This window comes from Nyctereutes procyonoides, unplaced genomic scaffold, assembly GCF_905146905.1.
Source record: "Nyctereutes procyonoides isolate TBG_1078 unplaced genomic scaffold, NYPRO_anot_genome, whole genome shotgun sequence".
NCBI lineage: Eukaryota > Metazoa > Chordata > Mammalia > Carnivora > Canidae > Nyctereutes > Nyctereutes procyonoides.
Window position 1 is genome coordinate 51,856,104 of NW_026575046.1, and position 21,472 is coordinate 51,877,575.

General features: G+C 41.4%; 2 protein-coding genes across 6 annotated transcripts in view; one reads left to right on the top strand and one right to left on the bottom strand.

Annotated features, from left to right (window-relative positions):
- Positions 1-9,338, bottom strand: part of UIMC1 (ubiquitin interaction motif containing 1) — a 129,587-nt gene extending 120,249 nt beyond the window's left edge. For both annotated transcript variants that reach the window (XM_055325005.1, XM_055325006.1), the window contains exon 1: positions 9,222-9,338. The gene's annotated coding sequence lies outside the window, so the exon portion shown is untranslated. The remainder of the gene's footprint in view (positions 1-9,221) is intronic.
- Positions 8,917-21,472, top strand: part of ZNF346 (zinc finger protein 346) — a 70,971-nt gene continuing 58,415 nt past the window's right edge. The window contains exons 1-2 of one of the 4 annotated variants that reach the window (XM_055325008.1): positions 9,167-9,196; positions 14,382-14,482. Coding sequence is in view for 1 of the 4 variants with exons in the window: in XM_055325010.1 (XP_055180985.1) it covers positions 9,169-9,196 (28 nt within the window). In the remaining 3 variants the exon portion in view is untranslated. Of the gene's footprint in view, positions 9,197-14,028; positions 14,483-21,472 lie in introns of those variants that run through there. The other 3 variants (XM_055325010.1, XM_055325007.1, XM_055325009.1) reach the window with 3 other exon arrangements.

Genomic DNA, 21,472 nt, shown 5'->3' on the forward strand with positions numbered 1-21,472 from the left:
TATACAGATAAAAGCTAAATGTCCATTTTAAATTAAAAGTAGTAGACACAAAAACAGGCTTAGATGCAACTCTGGTAGAGTGGTAAAGCTACAATTAACCTCTACAGAATCCCTTGTTTCTCATGTCAATGGATTCTGCATTTTTAATTTCGAAAAGATTTCTAACATAAGTTAACTGGAAAAGCTTTTTTATTGAGATGTCAAAATATTTCCTGAACTAACAACAACAACAACAAAAAACAGAGGAACGCCTGGGTGGCTGAGTCAGTCAAGCAAGCTGCCTTTGGTTCAGGTCATGATCCCAAGGTTCTGGGATCAAGCCCCATATTGGGTTCCCTGCTCTGATGGGGAGTCTGCTTGTCCCTTTCCTTTTGCCCTACCCCCACCACCCCTTTGGGTTCTCTCTCTAATAAAAAAAAAAAATCTTTAAACAAAAATAGCAAAGTGAAAGCAGACTTCCATCATCTTCATGATTAAAATTATAAATACAAACCATTTTTATTTTATCACCTGTGACAATAAAAGCTTGATAATATCAGAACTCTTGTTGACTGAATATTTCTGAAGAAATATCTAACTGCATTAACTCCAAAATTCTAAGTCTATCCCTTTTAATTCTATTTCAAACACATCTGCTCTTTCTGCAGTACCATGTAGCCATCTTAATTCTTCTTTATTATATTTGAAAAGAGTTAGTGATTCTCCAACATTAGTAGTAAATATAGTTGAGAACAATGACTTAATCTCATGAACTTAAGGACATTAAATTTCCAAAGAAAAAAGTAAATTAGCATTGGATTTTGCAATGATTTCTTGGATATGACACTGAAAGAACAGGCAACAACCAAAAGAAGTGACTATGTCAAAATTTTTAAATCTTATGCATGAAAGGATACTATCAACAAAGTGAAAAAACCCACAAAATGGGGGGAAAATATCTGCAAACTCTTCATCTGATAAGTGGTTAATATCAAGACTATAAAAAGAACAAAAAAAACAATCCAATTAAAATATGGGCAAAGGATTTGAATAGACATTTCTCCAAAGATATTCAAATGATAAATAAGCATATGAAAAGATGCTCAACATCACTATTCAAATGGTCAATAAGCACATGAAAAGATGCTCAACATCACTAATCACTAAGGAACTGCAAACCAAAACCACAAGATACCACCTCACACTCCTTAGGATGGCTACTATCCAGAATACAGAAAATAGCAAGTATTGGAGAGGATGTGGAGAAACTGGAACCCTCGTACACTGCTTAGGAGGAATGGTAAATGATGTAGCTGTATATCCAATGGATAAACTTTGAAGATATTATGCTAAATGAAATAAGCCAGACACAAATGGACAAATACTGTATGATTCCCCTCACATGAGATACCTAAAGTAGTCAAATTCATAGAACAGAAAGCAGAATGGTGGCTACCACAGGCTGAGGGAAAGGAGCAACGTGTAGTTACCGTTTAAAGGGTACAGAGTTGGGATCCCCGGGTGGCTCAGCGGTTTAGCGCCTGCATTCAGCCCAGGGCGTGATCCTGGAGATGTGGGATCAAGTCCCACATCAGGCTCCCTGCATGGGGCCTGCTTCTCCCTCTGCCTGTATCTCTGCCTCTCTCTCTGTCATGAATAAAATCTTTTAAAAATAAAATAAAAAATAAAGGGTACAGAGTTTCAGTTTAGGAAGATGAAAAAAGTTGTGGAAATGGATGGTGCTGATGGGTGAACAACAACGTGAATGTGCCTATACCAATGAATTGTATACTTAAAATGGTTAAAATGGTAAATTTTGTATATATTTTTGTAAAATTTCATGTATTTGGTAAATTATGTATATTTTGCTACAATTTAAAAAAAGAACAAAGACATATATAGTTGACCTTTGAACATGGGTTTGAAATGTGCAGGTCCACTTATATGAGTCTATTACAGTACAGTACCATAAAACTTTTCAAAGATTTATTTAAGAAAGACAGCATGCACACACATGCACGCAGAGGTAGAGGCAGAGGGAGAGGGAGACAACCAGACTCCCCACTGGGCAGGGAGCCCAACTTGGAGCTCAATCCCAGAACCCTGAGATCCTGACCTGAGCTGAAATCAAGAGTAGGACACTTAACTGAGTCACCCAGGTACTCTGTAAATGTATTTTTAATTATTTTCTTAATACATTCTTTTAAAATTTTTACTTATTTATTTGAGAGAACTAGAGAGAGAGAACTTGAGCAGGGGGAGGGGCAGAGGGAGAGGCAAACTCTCCACACTGAGCAAGGAGCCTATCCTGGGTCTCAATCATGGATTGAGCATGGATGATGACCTGAGCCCACGGCAAACGCTTAACGGACTGACCCACTCAGGCGCCTCTTCATACATTTTCTTATGGCCACCTTATCTTATTGAGGGAATACAGTATATAATACACATAGCATACAAAATATGTTATGTTTAATTGGCTGTTTATGTTATCAGTAAGGCTTCCAATCAACAGCAGGCTCTTAGTAGTTACATTTTTGAGAAGTCAAGAGTTGTACAGATTTTCAACAGTGCAGGGTGTCAATATGCCTAATTTCTGTGTTGTTCAAGAGTCAACTGCACATAATCTCATGGAAGAATCTCCAAGATTTTTGCACTAGTAAGTGTAAATAAAAGAAAAATAATATGATACCTTTTGTGCAGATTTTTAAAAATCAGCATGGATAAATTTTTCAGGCCATCAAAAACAGAAATTAATCCATTTTCAACTCTCATCTCCAGTTCAAAAATAATTTTTAGGAAAAATTTTTTGTGAACTAAAAAACACTTGAAAACCTTTGGTAGGTAGTTCACTCAAGTAACTTTAAAAAGTTAAATAATTTTTCTAAGTATTACCTACTTCAAAATGTAAAAAAGTGGGATTTAAATTAAGGAAACCTATTATCAGTCAGAATTGTACTCAACACTGGAAACAGAAATCACAATTTTACCTCTCATAATTTGCTCCTAACCGTAGGTCCCATTCCCATAAGTCAGTCATTTCAGTGGAATCTCTAAAGCCCCTAACCCTGGGAAAATACTTGCTGTGTACTTCTTGCCCCAGCTACCAAGTAAGACTTCTGGAGAGATTCACAAAACAAAACCACCTGATTTTTCACTGATCCTTTCTAAGGGACTTCTGTCTTCAAGCCTTTCCCCCAGTAAGCTTCTCCCAAGCCTTCGTGTATTTAAATTCCTTCTAGATCCACTCTATTCCCTTGCTACAAACATTAACACAACATCTTGAGCCTAAAAATAACTTCCCTTAACCCTATCACCAATAAAAGTTCTCTCCTCTGCATTATCATCAAATTTTTTACTCAGATCTCTATATATTGACACACACTATAAATTTCCAAAGCAATCATTAATTTAAAACAAAAGGCAAGGTCACCTGGGTGGCTTAGTCCATTAAAGCTCAGTCCTTTAAAGCACCTTCCTTCAGCTCATGAAGGTCAGGATCCCAGGGGCCTGAGTCTGGCTCCCTGCTCAACAGGGAGTCTGCTTCTCCCTCTCCTCTGCTGCTCCCCTGCTTTTGCCCTCTAATAAATAAATAAATAATTTTTTAAAAAGGCAGAACAACATGTTTAGTGTTATTTTACTTGTGTAAATTAAAAAACACACCCAGCCCCGTTTTAAAATTCATCTGGAATGATACACAAGAAATTGCCAAAAGTATGAAAGAGAATGAGAGATAGAAGAGGAAAAACATTTTCTCTATTTGAATTTTGAACCATGTGTAAACTCTACTTTTGTTTTTCTTTAAACTTGTAAACTCTGGAGATAATCTGAAGTTTTGACACTAACTTTAAAGAACACATTCCAGGGGCAGCTGGGTGGCTCAGGGGTTGAGCACCTGCCTTTGGCTCAGGGCATGATGCCGGGATAATGGGATGGAGTCTCGCATCAGGCTCCCTGCAGGAAGTCTGCTTCTCCCTCTGCCTGTGTCCCTCATGAATGAATAAATAAAATCTTTAAATTAAAAAAAAAACAACCACATTCCATATCCACCGTCCATGTCCATTTATTGGCCTCTTCTCTCATTTGTTAGGTGATCTGAATCCGCTCTCCCTTTAAGATCATCAAAGATCTCCTTGCCACAAATCCATATGCCTCTCTTCAGCTTCCATTCTAACCATCTTGGCAAATCCTTTCTTTACTATAATCTAACTTAATGTCTGTGACACTGCTCAATTTAGTTTTCTCCTAGATCTGATCACTCATTTCCTTCATCTTCCTTCTATTCCTCTCACTTAATAAAAGTATTTACCACTATGCTATACTCAATCTCCTTTCCCTACTTTGTAACTTCGCAATGCCATTGCGAAGTTTTTTGTTTTTTTTCCTTGGGGGGGGGGTGCTCCCCTCCTTCACCAGGTAGATATCTACTCTGGAGCACAGCTGGTCTGTAGGTCATGTGTGTGGTGTGTGCAGGTGTGCACAGCTGAGTGCCAGGGGGATGTGAGAACAGCTGACTGACACTCAGGTCACAATTTGACACCCCTCTTGGGCTTTCAAACTCAATTAGCAAAAGCTTAAAAGATATACAAATGCACCTAGACCTTTCAGCTCAACTCTAGTCCTATCATTTCTGATTTGCTGTGAAACTGTACTGAACTTTTTTTTTTTTTTGTACTGAACTTTTAAAGAAGTAACAATCTTTCACAAACTCTTCTCCAAAAAAGTGGTGGAACACTTCCCAACTCATTCTATCTGACCAAAGACAATAAGAGAAAACAAGAAACCAGGAGTGCCTGACTGGCTCAGTCGATGGAGCAATGTTACACTTAGTCTCAGAGTTATGAGTTTGAGCCCTATGTTGGGTTTAGAGAGTATTAAAAATAAAATCTTTAAGAAAAAAGAAAAAGAAACCAGAAACAAATATATGTTATAAATATAGATGCAAAAATCAATAAAATACTAACAAACCAAATCCAATATTATATAAAAAGAATTATAAACCATGACTAAGAAGTATCAAGAGAAGGCAAGGTTGGTTTAAGATCTGAAACTCAATGTATTATACCATATCAATAAAGGACAAAAACTACATGATTATCTTAATATACACAGAAAGAGCATCTAACAAAACTCAACACCCTTAATGATAAAAATACTAAACATACTAAACAAACTAGAAATAGGAGAGAACTTCCTCAAACTGATAAAGTATCTATCAAAAACCCATGGTTAATATCATACTTAATAGTATAAGACTGAAAGGTTTCCCCTTAAATCAGGTACAAAACAAGCATGTCCACTCTTAGCACCTCTATTCAACATTATAGTGGAGGCTCTAGCCAGAGCAATGAGGCAAAAAGAGAGAGAGGGAAAAAAAAAAGCATCTAGATTGGAAAGGGGGAGAAGTAAAACCATATTTAGTTTTATCATTTAGATGCAATGATCTTGTACATAAAAAATTCGAAGGACTCCACTAAAAAAAAAAACTATCAGAATACACAAGTTCAGCAAGGCTACAGGATACAAAATCAAAACAAAACTGTACATTTGCAATGAGCAATTTGAAAATAAAATTAAGAAAATTCCATTTACAAGAGCATCATAAAGACTAAAATAGGCATAACTTTAACAGAAGACATGCAAAACTTTTTGGTTTTTTAAAGATTTATTTATTTATGATAGACATAGTGAGAAAGGCAGAGACACAGGAGGAGGGAGAAGCAGGCTCCATGCTGGGAGCCCGACGCGGGACTCGATCCCAGGACTTCAGGATCACGCCCCGGGCCAAAGGCAGGTGCCAAACCGCTGAGCCACCCAGGGATCCCCAGACATGCAAAACTTATACCCTGAAAACTACAAAACATTTTTTAAAGAAATTAAAGGGATCTAAATAAAAGAAAAACAACCCAAGTACCAAGACTTCAGATGGTATTACTACTCCTTAAATTGATATATGGATTCAATTCAATACCTAATAAAATTCTAGTTGGCTGTGTATGTAAATTAACAAGCTGATCCTAAAATTCACATGACAATTCAAGGATCCCAAAATATTTCTAATTAATCTTCACAAAAACCTAAGAAGTATATGTAATTGTTACTAGGAAGCATAAGTTCAGAAAAGTAACTTGTCCAAAGTCACAAAGGAGCCACTTACAATTCTGTCTCCTGACTACAATACTTCATGACTTAATCTTTACACCTCTTCTAACTAAAACTGCTGCCTGATGCATGGTATGCACACATAAATTATATTTGTTGAATGAGGGTACATGGAGGGTTCAGTCAGTTAAGTGACTGCCTTCAGCTCAGGTCATGATTTCAGTCCTTGAGACTGAGCCCTGCATTGGGCTCCCTGCTCAGTGGGAAGTCGGCCTCCCTCCACCCCCAACTCATGCTCTCAAATATACAATACTACATAAAGGCACAGATGGATAAAATTATTATAGGTTGAATAGCATAGGTAAGACAGATGTCGGAATTAGTTTGGGGGAATTCTGAAGGAATCACAGTGCCCTAGAAAAAAATTTTGCATGGAAGTTTTCAACTCATTAAATGTTTTCTGTACGCTAGAGTTATTTAAACCAAAATGCTCAAATCTGGGCAGCCCCGGTGGCTCAGCGGTTTAGCGCTGCCTGCAGCCCGGGGCATGATCCTGGAGACCCAGGATCGAGTCCCACATCGGGCTCCCTGCATGGAGCCTGCTTCTCCCTCTGCCTGTGTCTCTGCCTCTCTCTCTCTCTCTGTGTGTGTGTCTCTATGAATAAATAAATAAAATCTTTTAAAAAAAAATGTTCAAATCTGATAGCAAGAGTAGCTATACTACCAAATATATGTAACTTCTTAAAGATACATAAATAAGTAAAACCCTACTCTTCTCTGTAGCACAGAACCCACCAGTCTTAAAGGGGGTTTTCAAAGAATTAAGCAGATAAGGGATTGACAAGAAGCATTAAGTAGAGGCCCCTCCACAGATTACAGACTCCAAAATTCAGTGCTTCCTGAAATTTAGCCACACAGTTCCACAGTAACTCTAATAAAAGTAAAAACAAGGCACTGCTTGGCCAACTTAAACAAGCAAACCAGCATACAGTTTAGCTACTATTTAAGTTGCTACCCTTAAAACTGAAGAACTCACTAAAATAATGGCTTATCTTCAACTACTTGAACCAACGCTAAAGAATGAATTATAACTATGAAGGAAAAATAGAGTCTAGAGGGCAACAGCCTCATCTTAACAGTGACAGGAACAAAATGTCTCCAAAAGAATGCACAAGCAGGAAAGGTGATGGAATAATGAGATTTGTTTATTTCACAGGTAGAATTTTTGGTAGTCCTTGAAAATACCCAACTTGGGATATTACTTGTCATTTTCTTTCAGCAATATCTATCATCTTTATCTTGATCTGAAGATCACTTAAAATCACTCAACTTAAAATCTTGACATTCTACCTACCAAACATGTCAAAATCACTTTGAAAGCTTGGAGACATAGGGACCTTAACGAGAAGTCTTTATTAATGACTCACCATAAGTTATTAAGTCACTACTCAAGAAACGGTACCAAGCTTTATCACCTGATTTCAAGAGCTTGTTTCCTTGATTTAACAAAAGGTAAATGAGACAGCTCTTCCTGCCCTCATATTTTAATAAAACGACCTTCTTGCACCAATAATACGTCAGTACATAAAATTAAAAAGGCAAATGCATTCACATACACAAGCACACTCATGATTCTTTATTTCCCACTTTATACTCAGCCTCAGGACAAGTGTGTAACAACACATTTTGAGGGACGCCTGGGTGGCTCAGGCTCAGCGGTTGAGCGTCTGCCTTTAGCTCAGGGCGTCATCCTGGAATACCGAGACGGGCTCCCTGCATGGAGCCTGCTTCTCCTCCCTCTTCCTATGTCTCTGCCTCTCTCTGTGTGGCTCTCAAGAATAAATAAATAAATAAATCTTAAAAAAAAAAAAAAAAACATTCTGAGTAATTAAATTAGTCATTTACTGGGTCCTCGGACAATATTCTAGGTACCTCACATGCATTCTAAAGGTTATCCTCCCAATCACTCCATGTGTTACCGCAAATTTTTTGCTATTTTTAATCATTGATCATGATCTTTACAATTTTTATCACTATTTTACATTTTTGTAAATTTATTCAAAATCAAACAATTGAAAAAAAATCAAACAATTGGTAAGTTCGTACTAGGTTAGTAAATGGCCATGTTGTGAATTGCAGCTCAATATACCTGATACCAAAACACATTCTTTGATTCATCTACAAGGCACTGCCTCCCGATAGGAAAAAATTAAGACAGAAGCATGAAACTTTCACTTTTCCCTGGATATTACTTATATCTCAGTATAACATAGTTGACTAAATACAAGAACATTAGAGTCAGGCCGCCTGGATTCAAAATAGCTCTACTACCACTTACGAGCTAGGTCTTCCATCCTGTTACCTCACCTCTGAACTGAGTACCTCATGAAAGTGTCCTTAAGATTAAATAAACGCGTACGTGTAACAGGCTTGAAACACTGTCATCGTTCAGAAGGACCCATCAGTTCTGTTGGAGGCGAAAGCAGCATATAATATGGATTTCGAAGGAAAATACTTTTTTCTGGGCAAATAACAGAAGAAAGGATCACTCTCCAGCCAAACAGTAGACTGGCCGAGGAGGATGGGGCGTGAGGACCACGGGCCCCTCCTCCGGTAAAGGCCCGGGCTGCGGAGCCCGTGGGGGGAAACGGGGAGGACGCAGCCCCTCCCGAGGTGTCCAGCGTGAGGAAGGAACGCACGAGGCGCGGGCGGGGACCGAACCCACCCGCGGACGCGGAAAAACGAAGGAGCTCCTGGGAAGATAGAGGCCCCACCCCCGAGAGAAGGGGGCAGGCCTGGCACTGGGGGCTGACGCCCACTACGACGTCAGAAGGCGCCCAGCGAGGTTCCCCGGGGCCACCCTGGTGTCCCAAAGGGCCCCTCTCCCGCGTCGGGAGGCCCCTGCCAGCTTCCTGAGGCGTCCCGAAGGGCCACCCCGGCGTCCGGGGACGCCCACCCAACATCCTGAAGAGCCACCCCGACGGCCCGGAGGCCCACCCCGGCGTCCGGAGACGCCGGCCTCCGCCGCCGATAGGGCTCTACCCCGCGTCAGAGCCCCTGCGGGTGAGGAGGCCCCCTGAGAAAAGAATGCAGGCGGGAAGAGGACGGACTGGAGGTGAGCGGAGGCGGCAGGTACTCACCGACCGGCCGGCGCCTCACTGCCGAGCCCCTCCTCCCGGGCCCTGCGGGTCGCGAGAGTCCGGAGCACGTCAGGTGCGGGGGGCGGGCTGGCGCGCGAAGAGGAGGCGCCGCCGGGAGGAGTCGCGCTGGCGGGGCGGGTGTGCGAGCGTGCGCCGGCGTCCCGAGACGCAACCAACCCGCGCTGCGGGGGGAGGCCGCGGCCTGGTCGTACCACTGAGCGAGGGCTGGCGCGCGCGGTCGCTAGGGGTCGGACTTGCTCCTCCAGCGCAGTGTGGGGCCCTCCCCGCGCACGCGCAGCGCAGCGTGCTCCTTCGGTGTACGTTAGCAAGCTGTAGAGAACTGAAGAGTAACCGTAGGGCGGCAGAACGCTGCGGTGAGGCCTTTCAGAGTCTCCTCTGCCATGTGAAGCCTCCCCTGGCCTGTAGAGTTATACTGAAATGATCTGTTCGTGTGACCACTTGAAAACTATGTCCTGATGGAAAATGTTACGAACTGGCCATTTTCGGGAAGGGAGGGAATCTGAGGAAGGTAAACTCTTGGAGATGTCAGTTGGCAGTATAAAATTAGAACAACCACTTTTGGTGAAATTTTAAATGTGCGTTTTATAACCCAGCAACTTTATGTCTAGAAGAATACAAAAAGAAATTCCTACAGGTATTCACAAGAAGAAAAATTCATGTTTGAGCCTGCTTCCTTGTCAAAAATGTAAACAACGGAAATGTGCACTAAGCATAGTAGACAAAACGTGATACGTTCCTGTGATGTTACGACAAATTAATGAAGGAGTCCTATACATATCAACATTTGATAGCTCTTAAGAGTTATAAAGAGCAATATGCCAGTAAATATGTGCAGTGTGAAATGACGTGTAAATTTAACACAATCACAGTATATACAGATAATGGAAAATGTTAAGTATAGAAAATGAAGTAGATGGATATATGGATATGCACCATGATAAAGGCAGGAAAGGGGGGAGGGGTAAAAGTCAGAATGGATAAACAGGACTTCAGATAGATTTGTCATGATTTCTTTTTTAAAAAAAGAAGAAACAAAAAAAAAACAAAAAAATAAAATAAAATAAAAAAAGAAGAAACCTGGGGTGCCTGGGTGGCTCAGTCAGTGAAGGGTTAAGAGTCTACCTTCTGCTCAGGTTGTAGTCCCCTGGTCCTGGGACTAAGCCCAACCTTGGGCTCCCTGCTCAATGCAGAGTCTACTTCATCCTCTCCCTCTGCCCCTCTCCCCTGCTCTACTCTCTTGCTTCCTTTCTCTCTCCCTCTCAAGTAAATAATTTTTTAAAATACTTTTTAAAATATTTATTAAATATTAAATATAAATTATATTTAAATATTTTAAAATATATTTTTAAAATAAAATAAAAAATACGTTAACAGTTTGGTAGTGGAACTAGTTACATTAGTTCTTAGTGGATGTGCTGCAGAAGCAAGCACTAATTACAGTATTCTTAACATTTTCTGTGACATTTAATTCTGGGATGACCTTTTCTAATCCTCCCAAGTCACCTCCAACTGATCCTCTAAAATGCAACTCAACCATTTTTTCCTTTGCCTGCTGTAACATTGATGCTGAAAAGGGCTGTTGGGCTGGCTAAATGACAGAAATTGACAAGAGGTCAAACAGGAGTTCCAAGCAAGGCTTTATTGAGGCTTATGCTCAGCACAAGGAAGACAGCGCAAAGGAAAGAAAGAGTTTTCAGGCTAGCTCCCTGAAGAGAGGCCTGCGAGAGCTTTTAAAGAGGTTTAGGTGGGGAAAAGGGTGACATTTAAGCTTGTAGAGGTGGAGAATTCTTGACACCTGAGTACTTAAGGGTCATGCTTCTTCATGTCTCACCTGTCTAATTAGCACGTGATATCTCCACCCTTAGTGTTATAATGAGGGAAAAAGGCAGTGAAAGGTTAGCATTGGTGACTATCTTGGCACAAATTGGTTTGATCCAGTCTTCACCAGTCTTGAGTCCCTCCTTTCCATAAATATCTTGTATCCACATTCCTGCAAGATATACTACTCAGGAGGTATAGAGATTTAGCTTTTCTTTTTACGGAGAGCCAAGGAATACTGGATTTTGCAGTGAGGGTTGAGGGATATGAGTACAGTCCCTGCTGTCTCTTTTCATGAGACTCATGAACCTCAGATTAGCCTACTCCTACTGTTAGATGGAGAAGTGAACCAGAGCTTACTGTTGTGCCCAAGATTGTGAATCCGAGAAAACCATCAAGGAGCTGACACTGATGCAAGTACATGAGGGTTTATTAACAAGCTCGAGCTTGGGTCCAAGTATACCTGACACAGCGGAGCAGGGACTTGGACCCCGAAGGGGGTTACAGCTGGGTTTTTATGGGCTGGTCTAGGGGATTTTCAGAAGGGGTGGAGGAATTTCTTCAGCTCTGTTTTCATTCCAATACAGGACTTTCTGGATCTGCTATAGTCATCTACCATCTAGTCCACAGTTCCAATCATTTTTCCTAGTGGGCAGTCTTTTAACCTCTCCTTTTTCTCTCATCAGTTTAAGTTATTCAACTCCTCAATGTTTGCATAATAGAAAATGGAACTTAGGGGTACCTGGATGTCTCAGTCAGTTAAGCATCTGCCTTTAGCTCAGGTCATGATCCCAGGGTCCGAAGATGGGTTCCCTGCTAGCAGGGAACTTTCTTCTTCCTCTCCCTATGCCCCTCCCCCATCATGCACACACTTGCACACACGTGCTTTCTCTCGGTCTCTCAAATAAATAAGAGCTTTAAAAACAAAGAGGGATGCCTGGGTGGCTCAGCGGATGAGCATCTGCCTTTGGCTCAAGGCATGATCCCAGGGTCCAAGGATCAAGTCCCATATCGGGCTCCCTGCATGGAGCCTGCTTCTCCGTCTGCCTGTGTCTCTGCCTCTCTCTCTCTCTCTGTGCCTCTCATGAATAAATAAAATCCGAAAGAAAGAAAGAAAGAAAGAAAGAAAGAAAGAAAGAAAGAAAGAAAGAAAGAAAGAAAGAAAGAAAGAAAGAAAAAGAAAGAAAGAAAGAAAAGAAAAGAAAATGGAATTTACCTGTGTATCTATATAACTCCTATGGTAAACTTAACTGTTTGCCACTTCAGTCTACATCATGCATGGCCCAGGAATATCAAACTATTGTCTATAATGTCACTATACCAAACAACCAGTGGCCTCTGTCCCTTTACCAATGACCTAGGCCTAATAAAGCAAAATTAAAAGATTTCACCCTTCTATCAGGTGGACTCTTATCCCCCAACTGTAATCATTCAAATGAACTCCCCAAAAATGAACTCTAGAAGTAGTTTAATTCCAGCATTCCTACCAAAGCATGTATACCAGGAGGTTACCTTTTTTAAAAATATTTATTTTGGGGGGAGGGGTAAAGAAAGCAGGGGAGAGAGTCTTAAGCAGACTCCACACTGAGCGCAGAGCCTGATGCAGAGCTCAATTTCATGCAGTCATGACCTGAGCTGAAAGCAAGAGTTGGACTCTATACCTGCTGTGCCACCCTGGCACCCCCAGGTTTTCTTTTCTTTTTTTTTTTTTTAATGTGGAAGTCAGCCACACTGAACTTCCAAAACTCCCTCAAATGGTATATATAAGCCACAACTGGTGGCAGCCTACTACCCATGTGTTACTAACATCCACCACCAGGGAGAATGTGCCATAGATGGTATAACCCCAGGCAGAATAATAACTATACACCCACTACAGCATAACTGCCCAGGGCATGCTATAGGTCTAATCCTTCTGGGAATTGGAGCCACTATAGAGCTGCTATACTCTTGGGAAGGCTTAATTTACCATGAAGTGACTTAAAGAAATCTCATTTTAGGGGTTCCCTGGGTGGCACAGCGGTTTGGCACCTGCCTTTGGCCCAGGGCGCGATCCTGGAGACCCAGGATCGAGTCCCACGTCAGGCTCCCGGTGCATGGAGCCTGCTTCTCCCTCTGCCTGTGTCTCTGCCTCTCTCTCTCTCTCTCTGTATGACTATCATAAATAAATAATAAAAAAAAATTAAAAAAAAAAAAGAAATCTCATTTTGGGGCAGCCCCAGTGGCTCAGCGGTTTAGCGCCACCTACAGCCCAGGGCGTGATCCTAGAGACCCAGGATCGAGTCCCACATCAGGCTCCCTGCATGGAGCTTGCTTCTCCCTCTGCCTGTGTCTCTGCCTCTCTCTCTCTCTCCTCTCTGTGTATTCTCATGAATAAATAAATAAAATCTTTAAAAAAAAATCTCATTTTGGCCTTGGATTGTCTACAAATAGAGAAGCATTGCAGGGCTTTTAAGAATCCCTGGTTTCTCCAGCAAATGTTGTTCTTAACAATAGGTTAGCCTTAGATTACATCCTGGCCAAACAAGGAGGAGGCTCTGCCATATTAACATAACCTATTATACCTATGTAAAGAACTCAGGAAATATTGAATCAAATATAAGAAATATTTATAAGCAAGCATCCTGGCTACATCAGTACAACCAAAGAACAGATCTAATGGTTAATAATATATGGTCAATGATTTAAAGTGCCCTCCCCAGTCTTTCTTGGTTCTTACCTTTTCTAGGACCATTAATGGCCATCCTACTTTACTTACTTTTAGCTCCTGTCTAACTTATTAGTAAAGTTTATGTCTTCCAGACTCCAGGAGTTTCAGGTCAAGTTCATGGTGGCCCAGGGAGTCCAGCCTAACCCATTGGTGGCAGACCTGAATCCCTTTAAGTCAGAATAGTCGGACACCTGGGTGGCACAATGGTTGAGCTTCTGCCTTCGGCTCATAGCGTGATCCCACATCTGGGGATTGAGTCCCACATCAGCCTCACTGTGAAGCGCCTGCTTCCCCCTCTGTCTGTGTTTCTCTCTTTCTCTGTCTCTCATGAATAAATAAATAAAATCTTTTTTAAAAAAAAATCAATAGTCAGCAAGAGATTTTTACACCCCCAGGTTGGGATAAGGACAACAGCCCCCAGTCAGCAGGAAGCAGTTTCAGAAGATGAGGAATAAGGAGGGTAAATCTCCCCCCATTTGTGCTCTCTCTCTAATAAATAAATAAAATCTTTTTAAAAAATTCCCCACCACTACATGCTTATATGTTGTCACCCTTTTCCCACCTAAGTCTCCTTACTGGTTAGTATCACACTTTTTTGGCAACTCCCCCAGGACTCCAGAAGGGTGTCTGGGACCCATATGGACAACTGGATGCAAACCTCTTCGTAGCTGACGTCAGCCATTAATCCTTTGCTTCAGTGTCACTGTGCTAGGTAAGTCAGCCTCCAGCATCCCAGGGGGGTTCCCAGTACTCTCATTCAGGTAATGTTTTTCCTTTTGCCCTTACTTCCCAATTTCCTTACCTCCTTCGTTAGCCTCCCTCTTCTTTTCCATGTTCTTCACTCTCTTTCTTATACTTTACTAATGGAATGGCTAAAGAAAGCTACAGCTTTCATCCTGTGAGAACATGCTCCCTCTGGTCAGTGACTAATCAGCAGAGGTGGGAAAGGCTCATTTCACACCACACAGATCTTGGTCAAACAGGCACTCACTAACCAGGGACTAGTAAGAGTGGTGGAGGTATAACCCTCACAGAGTATAATCTAATAGCTGGAAATCTGATAGCCAACAGAAAACTTTTTTTTCTTTCTCCTCTCATTCCCTGGTTCCAAGTTGTCTGAATAGAGACTCATAAGGAATGGGTTAAAAAAGCTGACTCCCCGGGGATCCCTGGGTGGCTCAGCGGTTTGGCACCTACCCTTGGCCCAGGGCGCAATCCTGGAGTCGGGCTCCTGACTGCTTCTCCCTCTGCCTGTGTCTCTGCCTCTCTCTATCTCTGTATATCTCATGAATAAATGAATAAAATCTTTAAATTAAAAAAAAAAAAAAGCTGACTCCTGGGCAGCCCCGGTGGCCCAGCAGTTTGGTGCTGCCTTTGGCCCAGGGCATGATCCCGGGTCCCACATTGGACTCCCTGCATGGAGCGTGCTTCTCTCTCTACCTGTGTCTCTGTCTCTGTCTCTCTCTCTCTCTCTCTCTCTCTCTCTCTGTGTGTGTGGGTGTGTCTGTCGTGAATAAATAAAATTAAAAAAAAAAAAACTTACCCCTTTGGCCTGCCTGATCACCCCAATGGGCAGTGGACAGAGTGCCTCCCTTCACTGGCCCTTGCTTGGTTTCTTTCTCCCCATCTCTCTCTCTCTCCCTCTCCTCTTCCAGCTCCCTCCTCTCTGCCCACTGCCCACTTTCAACTGGAAGACTCTCTATTTTGTTACCCTCTTTAAAACTTCTTGGTAAAAAAATAAAATAAAAACAAAAACTTATTGGTACTTCTTCCCTCTGTCCCTGTCTGTGGAGAGAGGAGGTGTGTGGGATTATCACTGTGCCAGTCGAATTTGTCACCTGGTTAGATCTTGTTGTCTTCTGTGAAGACTGCCCACTATTCTAACACAGACCTGGAGTCTGCAGAGGGAAACGCATTGCTTGTCATGCATTTTATTACCCAATCTGCTCCAGACGTTAGGAGAAAATTACAAAAGTTAGAGGCCAGCCCTCAGGCTCCACAGTCCACCTTGGTGGAAGAGGCCTTTGAGGTCTATAATAGGGACAAGGCAGAGGAAGCTAATGGAGATAAGAAATTGACCAAAAGACAAAGCTTTTGGCTGCCCTAATTCATCCACCAGCTCCAGATGACCCTAGGAGCCCCAGAAGACCAGAAAATTGATAGGGAATTGGCAATCTGGGATGAAACCAAGGTAGTTATTGCCAGAAAGGGGGACAATGGAAAAGGAATGTCCAACCCCTGCTTCTTGCTAATCTCTCGAATGAGAGTGAACATACCAGTTGAGGAGACCCAAATCCAGTCCCTGCTGTCTCAACCACAGTATATTTCTCTTGCTTGCTTCCTCAGCTGGTGGGACATTTGATCACCCATAGTATACTGGGGTTATTTCTGTATGTATCTATTGCTGTTATAAGACTTGTGAACTTTCTGAAGACATGATCCAGCAAGTAGCAAAGAGATGGGCCAAAAGCAAACATTCAATACATGAATTGAATTGGGAAAGAGATAAAAGGTTTCAATGCAGGGCCAGAAAGTTCCTTTTGAAGCATACATCAGAGAAGAATGCTGATTCAATTGTTGTTGGCAGCCATCTTGTAACCAGCCATTGATAAGCAGCTTCCAAAATGGCCTTCAACCATCTCATCTCCTGGGATTCAAACTCTTGAGGGTAGGCAATACTTACTTTTTAAAAGATATAATGAGGCAGAAGTGATGTGATGCATTTCCAAAACTAGGTTATAAAAAGACTGTGGTTTCCTTCCTGGGCATTCTCACCCTCTATATTTGTTCACTTTGGGAAACTCCAAATGTCATCTCAGGAGGCAGTCATGTGGAGAGACCCATGTATGGGATAGAATTCCACCTCCACTACCACTCCCACCCCCACCCCGACAAGGTGACAGTTTAACTACAACCTCATAAGAGACCTTAAGTCAAAGGCACCACCTGGCTAAGCCATACCTAAACAGCTAACCCACAAAACTTATGTTTATTTAAGTTTTGGGGTAATTTGTCACATAACAACAGATAACTAATACACAGCTTAGAAGAGGAAAAAATAGAAAACAATAGGGTGAGAGCCCTGACCATACAGACCTGGAAACCATTCAACTTCTGGACTTCTAGGGTACCTGCGTGGCTCAGTCAGTTATCTGTCTGACTTCAGCTCAGGTCATGATCTCAGGGTCCTGGAATCAAGTCCCACATCAGGCTCTGTGATCAATGGGGAATTTGCTTGCACTCCATCCCTCCCCCTGCTCATGCTTTCCCTCTCTCTCTCTCAAATAAATATTTAAAAATTAAAAAATTAAAAAACCAACTTCTCGATTTTCTGTAATGTGAAGTAATAAATGTCCTTAATATTTATATCAATATGAGTCATGTTTTGTTACTTGTTACTTGCAGTAAACTACATTCTAATTGGTATAAAGCTGAAAGTCTGATCAGTAAGGAAATGATATATAGTATATTCATACAATAGAATAACAGCAAAAGAGAGAAATGAATTACATCTACATTTGCCACCATGGATACATCTTAAAACATGATATTAACTGTAAAAAGCAAGTTGCAGGATGATGCGAGCTCCATGAGAATAGAGACTTTATTCTGTGCATTGCTATATCCCCAGTACTTAGAAGAATGCCTAGCACATAGTAGAGAAGCAGGAATGATATGCTCAGCATGATTCCACTTATGTGAACACAAACTCTTATAGAAATAATATCACATATTTTTAAGTAACAGATACATGTAGAAGTATTTTCAGAGGCCTGGGAGGATACATGGATACACAATAAACAAAATATAGGATACTTCTGAAAAGAGAGTTAGTGGTCTAAAATTAGAATCAGACAAAGAGAAGCTTACTGTCCTGATTTTATTTTTAGAACTACTGTGTAATTAAAAATGAATAAACTTGGGCAGCCTGGGTGGCTCAGCGGTTTAGCACTGCCTTCAGCGCAGGGCGTGGGTCCTGGAGACCCAGGATAGAGTCCCACATCGGGCTCCCTGCATGGAGCCTGCTTCTCCCTCTGCCTAAGGCTCTGCCTCTCTCTGTCTCTCATGAGTAAACAAATAAAATCTTTTTTAAAAAAATGAATAAACTATGTATTTTAAAGCAAACAAAGTAATCACCAGAGAACTTTTAGTGATTGCTACATCCAAGTTACTTAATGTTTCTGTGCTGATTTCTCTTTCTGAAGCTTCTCTTGCCATTTCTGCATGGAATTTCTTGTCTTTTTTTTTTTTAAGATTTTATTTATTTATTAATAGAGACAGAGAGAGAGAGAGAGGCAGAGACATGGGCAGAAGGAGAAGCAGGCTCCATGCAGGGAGTCCGACATGGAACTCGATCCCGGGTTTCCAGGATCACACCCCAGGCTGCAGGTGGCGCTAAACAGGCTGCCCCATTGCTTGTCATTTTTAAAGTGGGTCATTTGTTAATATTGGGAAAATCATTTGTTTAAAACTCCTCATGTTCCACGTGGGAGCACTAATGTAATAATCCTGATCCTTCCCTACCTCCTCACTCACTCCTCCCAGAGTAGGGCTAACTTATATATCTGGTAGGCTTCAGAGAAGGAACTTTTTCACTCAACCCTTCCCTCAGTATCTCCCAGGTATGCCCACATGCATGAAGCACAAAGCACACATTCTCTGCTCTTCTCTACTGTAACTTTTATAGTATTTATACCACCCCTCACCTTACCCATCTACTCCAAGAAAAGCCAAGACTGGGTCCCTGGGTGGCTCAGTTAAGTGTCTGACTCTTGATTTTGGCTCAAGTCATGATCTCAGGTTTGTGAGATTGAGACCTGCATAGGGCTCCTTGCTTGGCGGGGATCCTGCTTAAGAGTCTCTCTCTCTCTCTCTCCCTCGCCCTCCACCCCTCCCCCCTCTAAAAAAAGCCAAGACTGTTTAGATGTGCCTATTTTAAGAGAAGCCCATCCAATTCAGGGTTGAAGTATAAGAAAGCTTACTTGGTTAACACACTAATCTTAACTGGTTCCAATCTTGGTTTTTTTTTTTTTTAAGATTTTATTTATTTATGAGAGACAGAAAGGCAGAGACATAGGCAGAGGGAGAAGCAGGCTCCCTGCAGGAGCCCAATGTGGAACTTGATCCTAGATCTCAGGATCATGCCCTGAGCTGAAGGAAGATGCTCAACTGCTGAGCCACCCAGGCGTCCCTAACTTGTTCCAGTCTTGGGCAGGAGACAGAAGTATTATTTATAAACATCCTCAAACCACAATAACTAGGGAGCTTTTTTCACATTTTTTAAAATATAGAGCTATATATGTCTACTAATGTAAAACTGCAACAAAAGAACAGTAACACAGCACATGTGCACAGCAACCAAGAAAGTGCTAGGTGAGTTTCAGGTATAAATCTACATTATTTTTTTTTAAGATTTTGGTTTTTAATTTATTCATGAGAAACACAGAGAAAGAGAGGCGGAGACACAGGCAGAGAGAGAAGCAGGCTCCATGCAGGGACCCCGATGTGGGACTCCAAGATCATGCCCTGGGCCAAAGGCAGACGCTCAACCACTGAGCCACTCAGGCATCCCTATAAATCTACATTATTGATGTTAGTCATGGTGTGAGATTTTTCTTTTTTCTATTCTTTTTTCTTTTTTTTTTTTGGTCTTTGCATTTATTATAGGTTTTGGGTGCTTTTTAATCTATATTTGTAAGGAATATACACCATTAGATAGTGTTCTTGATTCCATTTTTTTATTCCATTTTGAAATAAAAATTTACTTCTCTTTTTTAAAAGTTTCCAAATCAAAAAAAATAAAAAATAAAAAAATAAAAGTTTCCAAATCAATTTAATTGAAGAAGAGCTTCAGATTGCAAGCAACCTATTTTAACACTGTGATAATTGGGGCACCTGAGTGGCTCAGCCAAACAGCCAACCCTTGATTTCAGGTCTTGGTATTGGGGTCCTGGGATCCAGATCCACATCAGGCTTGGCACTCAGCAGGGAGTCTACTACTCTCCCTCTCCCTCTGCTCCTGCCCCTGCCCCCATTCATGCATGCTCTAAAAAATAAATAAATAAATCATTTTAAAAACTGTTAATTAACAAATATCTCTGTGAATCTGGATTTTTCTAGATATTATGAATCAAACTAAGAGAGACATATGCCTTCAATAATACAAAAATATACATATATAAGATTATTCATTGGTGGGCCACCTAAGTGGCTTAGTCAGTAAGTATCTGCCTTTAGGTCATGATCCCAGGGTCCTGGGATCAAGCCCTGTGTCAGGTTCCCTAATGAACCTACTTCTCCCTCTCTTTCTGCAGTTTCCCCTGCTTATGCTCTCTTGCTCTGCCTCATTCTCTCTTGCATGCATGTTCTCTCAAATAAATAAACCTTTTAAAAAAAAAAGATTATTCATTGCTGATTTTAAAATATTGGAAATAGGGACACCTGGGTAGCTCAGTGGTTGAGCATCTGCCTTTGGTTCAGGTTGATCCCAGCTCCCGGGATCAAGTCCCACTTTGGGCTCCCCACAGGGAGCCTGCTTCCCCCTCTGCCTATGTCTCTGCCTCTCTGTGTCTCTAATGAATAAATAAATAAAATATTTAAAAATATAAAAATAAAAATACTGGAAATAAGGATACCTGGCTGGTTCAGTTGGTAGAGTATACAACTCTTGATCTCAGGGTCATGAATTCAAGCCCTACATTGGGCAAGAAGCCTACTTAAGTTAAAAAAAGAAAACATTTTTAATAATAAAAAGGGCAGCCCTGGTGGCTCAATGGTTAAGTGCCGCCTTCAGCCTAGGACAGGATCCCAGAGACCGAGGATCCAGTCCCACGTCGGGCTTCCTGCGTGGAGCCTGCTTCTCCCCCTGCCTGTGTCTCTGCCTCTCTCTGTGTCTCTCATGAGTAAATAAATAAAATCTTTAAAAAATAATAATAATAATTAAATAAAAAATACTGGAAATAACCCAATGTCCATTCATAGGAGAATGGAACATCCAATTAATGGAATATTATGCAGAGGTAATATGCAGCAGCAAAACAAACAAAAAACACACATATACACACAAGGGGCAACTTAGAAACTATGTACTAATTACATACTGGGAGTGGACAGACACAAAGTGGAAAGAATAATGGGGGAGTAGCCATTGGAATGGGGTAGAAATGTAAGGAAGGGAGACATCCATGTGTGAAAATAAATAAAGGAAAAATCATCTAAAATGAAATTGAGGGCAGCCCCAGTGGCACAGCGGTTTGGCGCCTCCTGCAGCCCAGGATGTGATCCTGGAGACCCGGGATCGAGTCCCACATCGGGCTCCCTGCATGGAGCCTGCTTCTCCCTCTGCCTGTGTCTCTGCCTCTCTCTCTGTGTCTATAAATAAATAAATAAAATATTTAAAAAATAAATAAATAAATAAATAAATAAATAAATAAATAAATAAATAAATAAATAAATGAAATGAAATGAAATTGAGGGGCACCTGGGTGGTTTGGTGGTTGAGCATCTACCTTCAGCTCAGGTCATGATCCCGGGGTCCTGGGATTGAGCCCCATACCAGGCTCCCTGCAGTTAGCCTGCTTCTCCCTCTGCCTAAGTCTCTGCCTCTCTCTGTGTGTCTCTCATGAATAAATAAATAAAATCTTTTTTAAAATAAAAATAAAATGAAGTTGAGAGGTCTTGAGGGGAGAGCTCTCACCCAGGT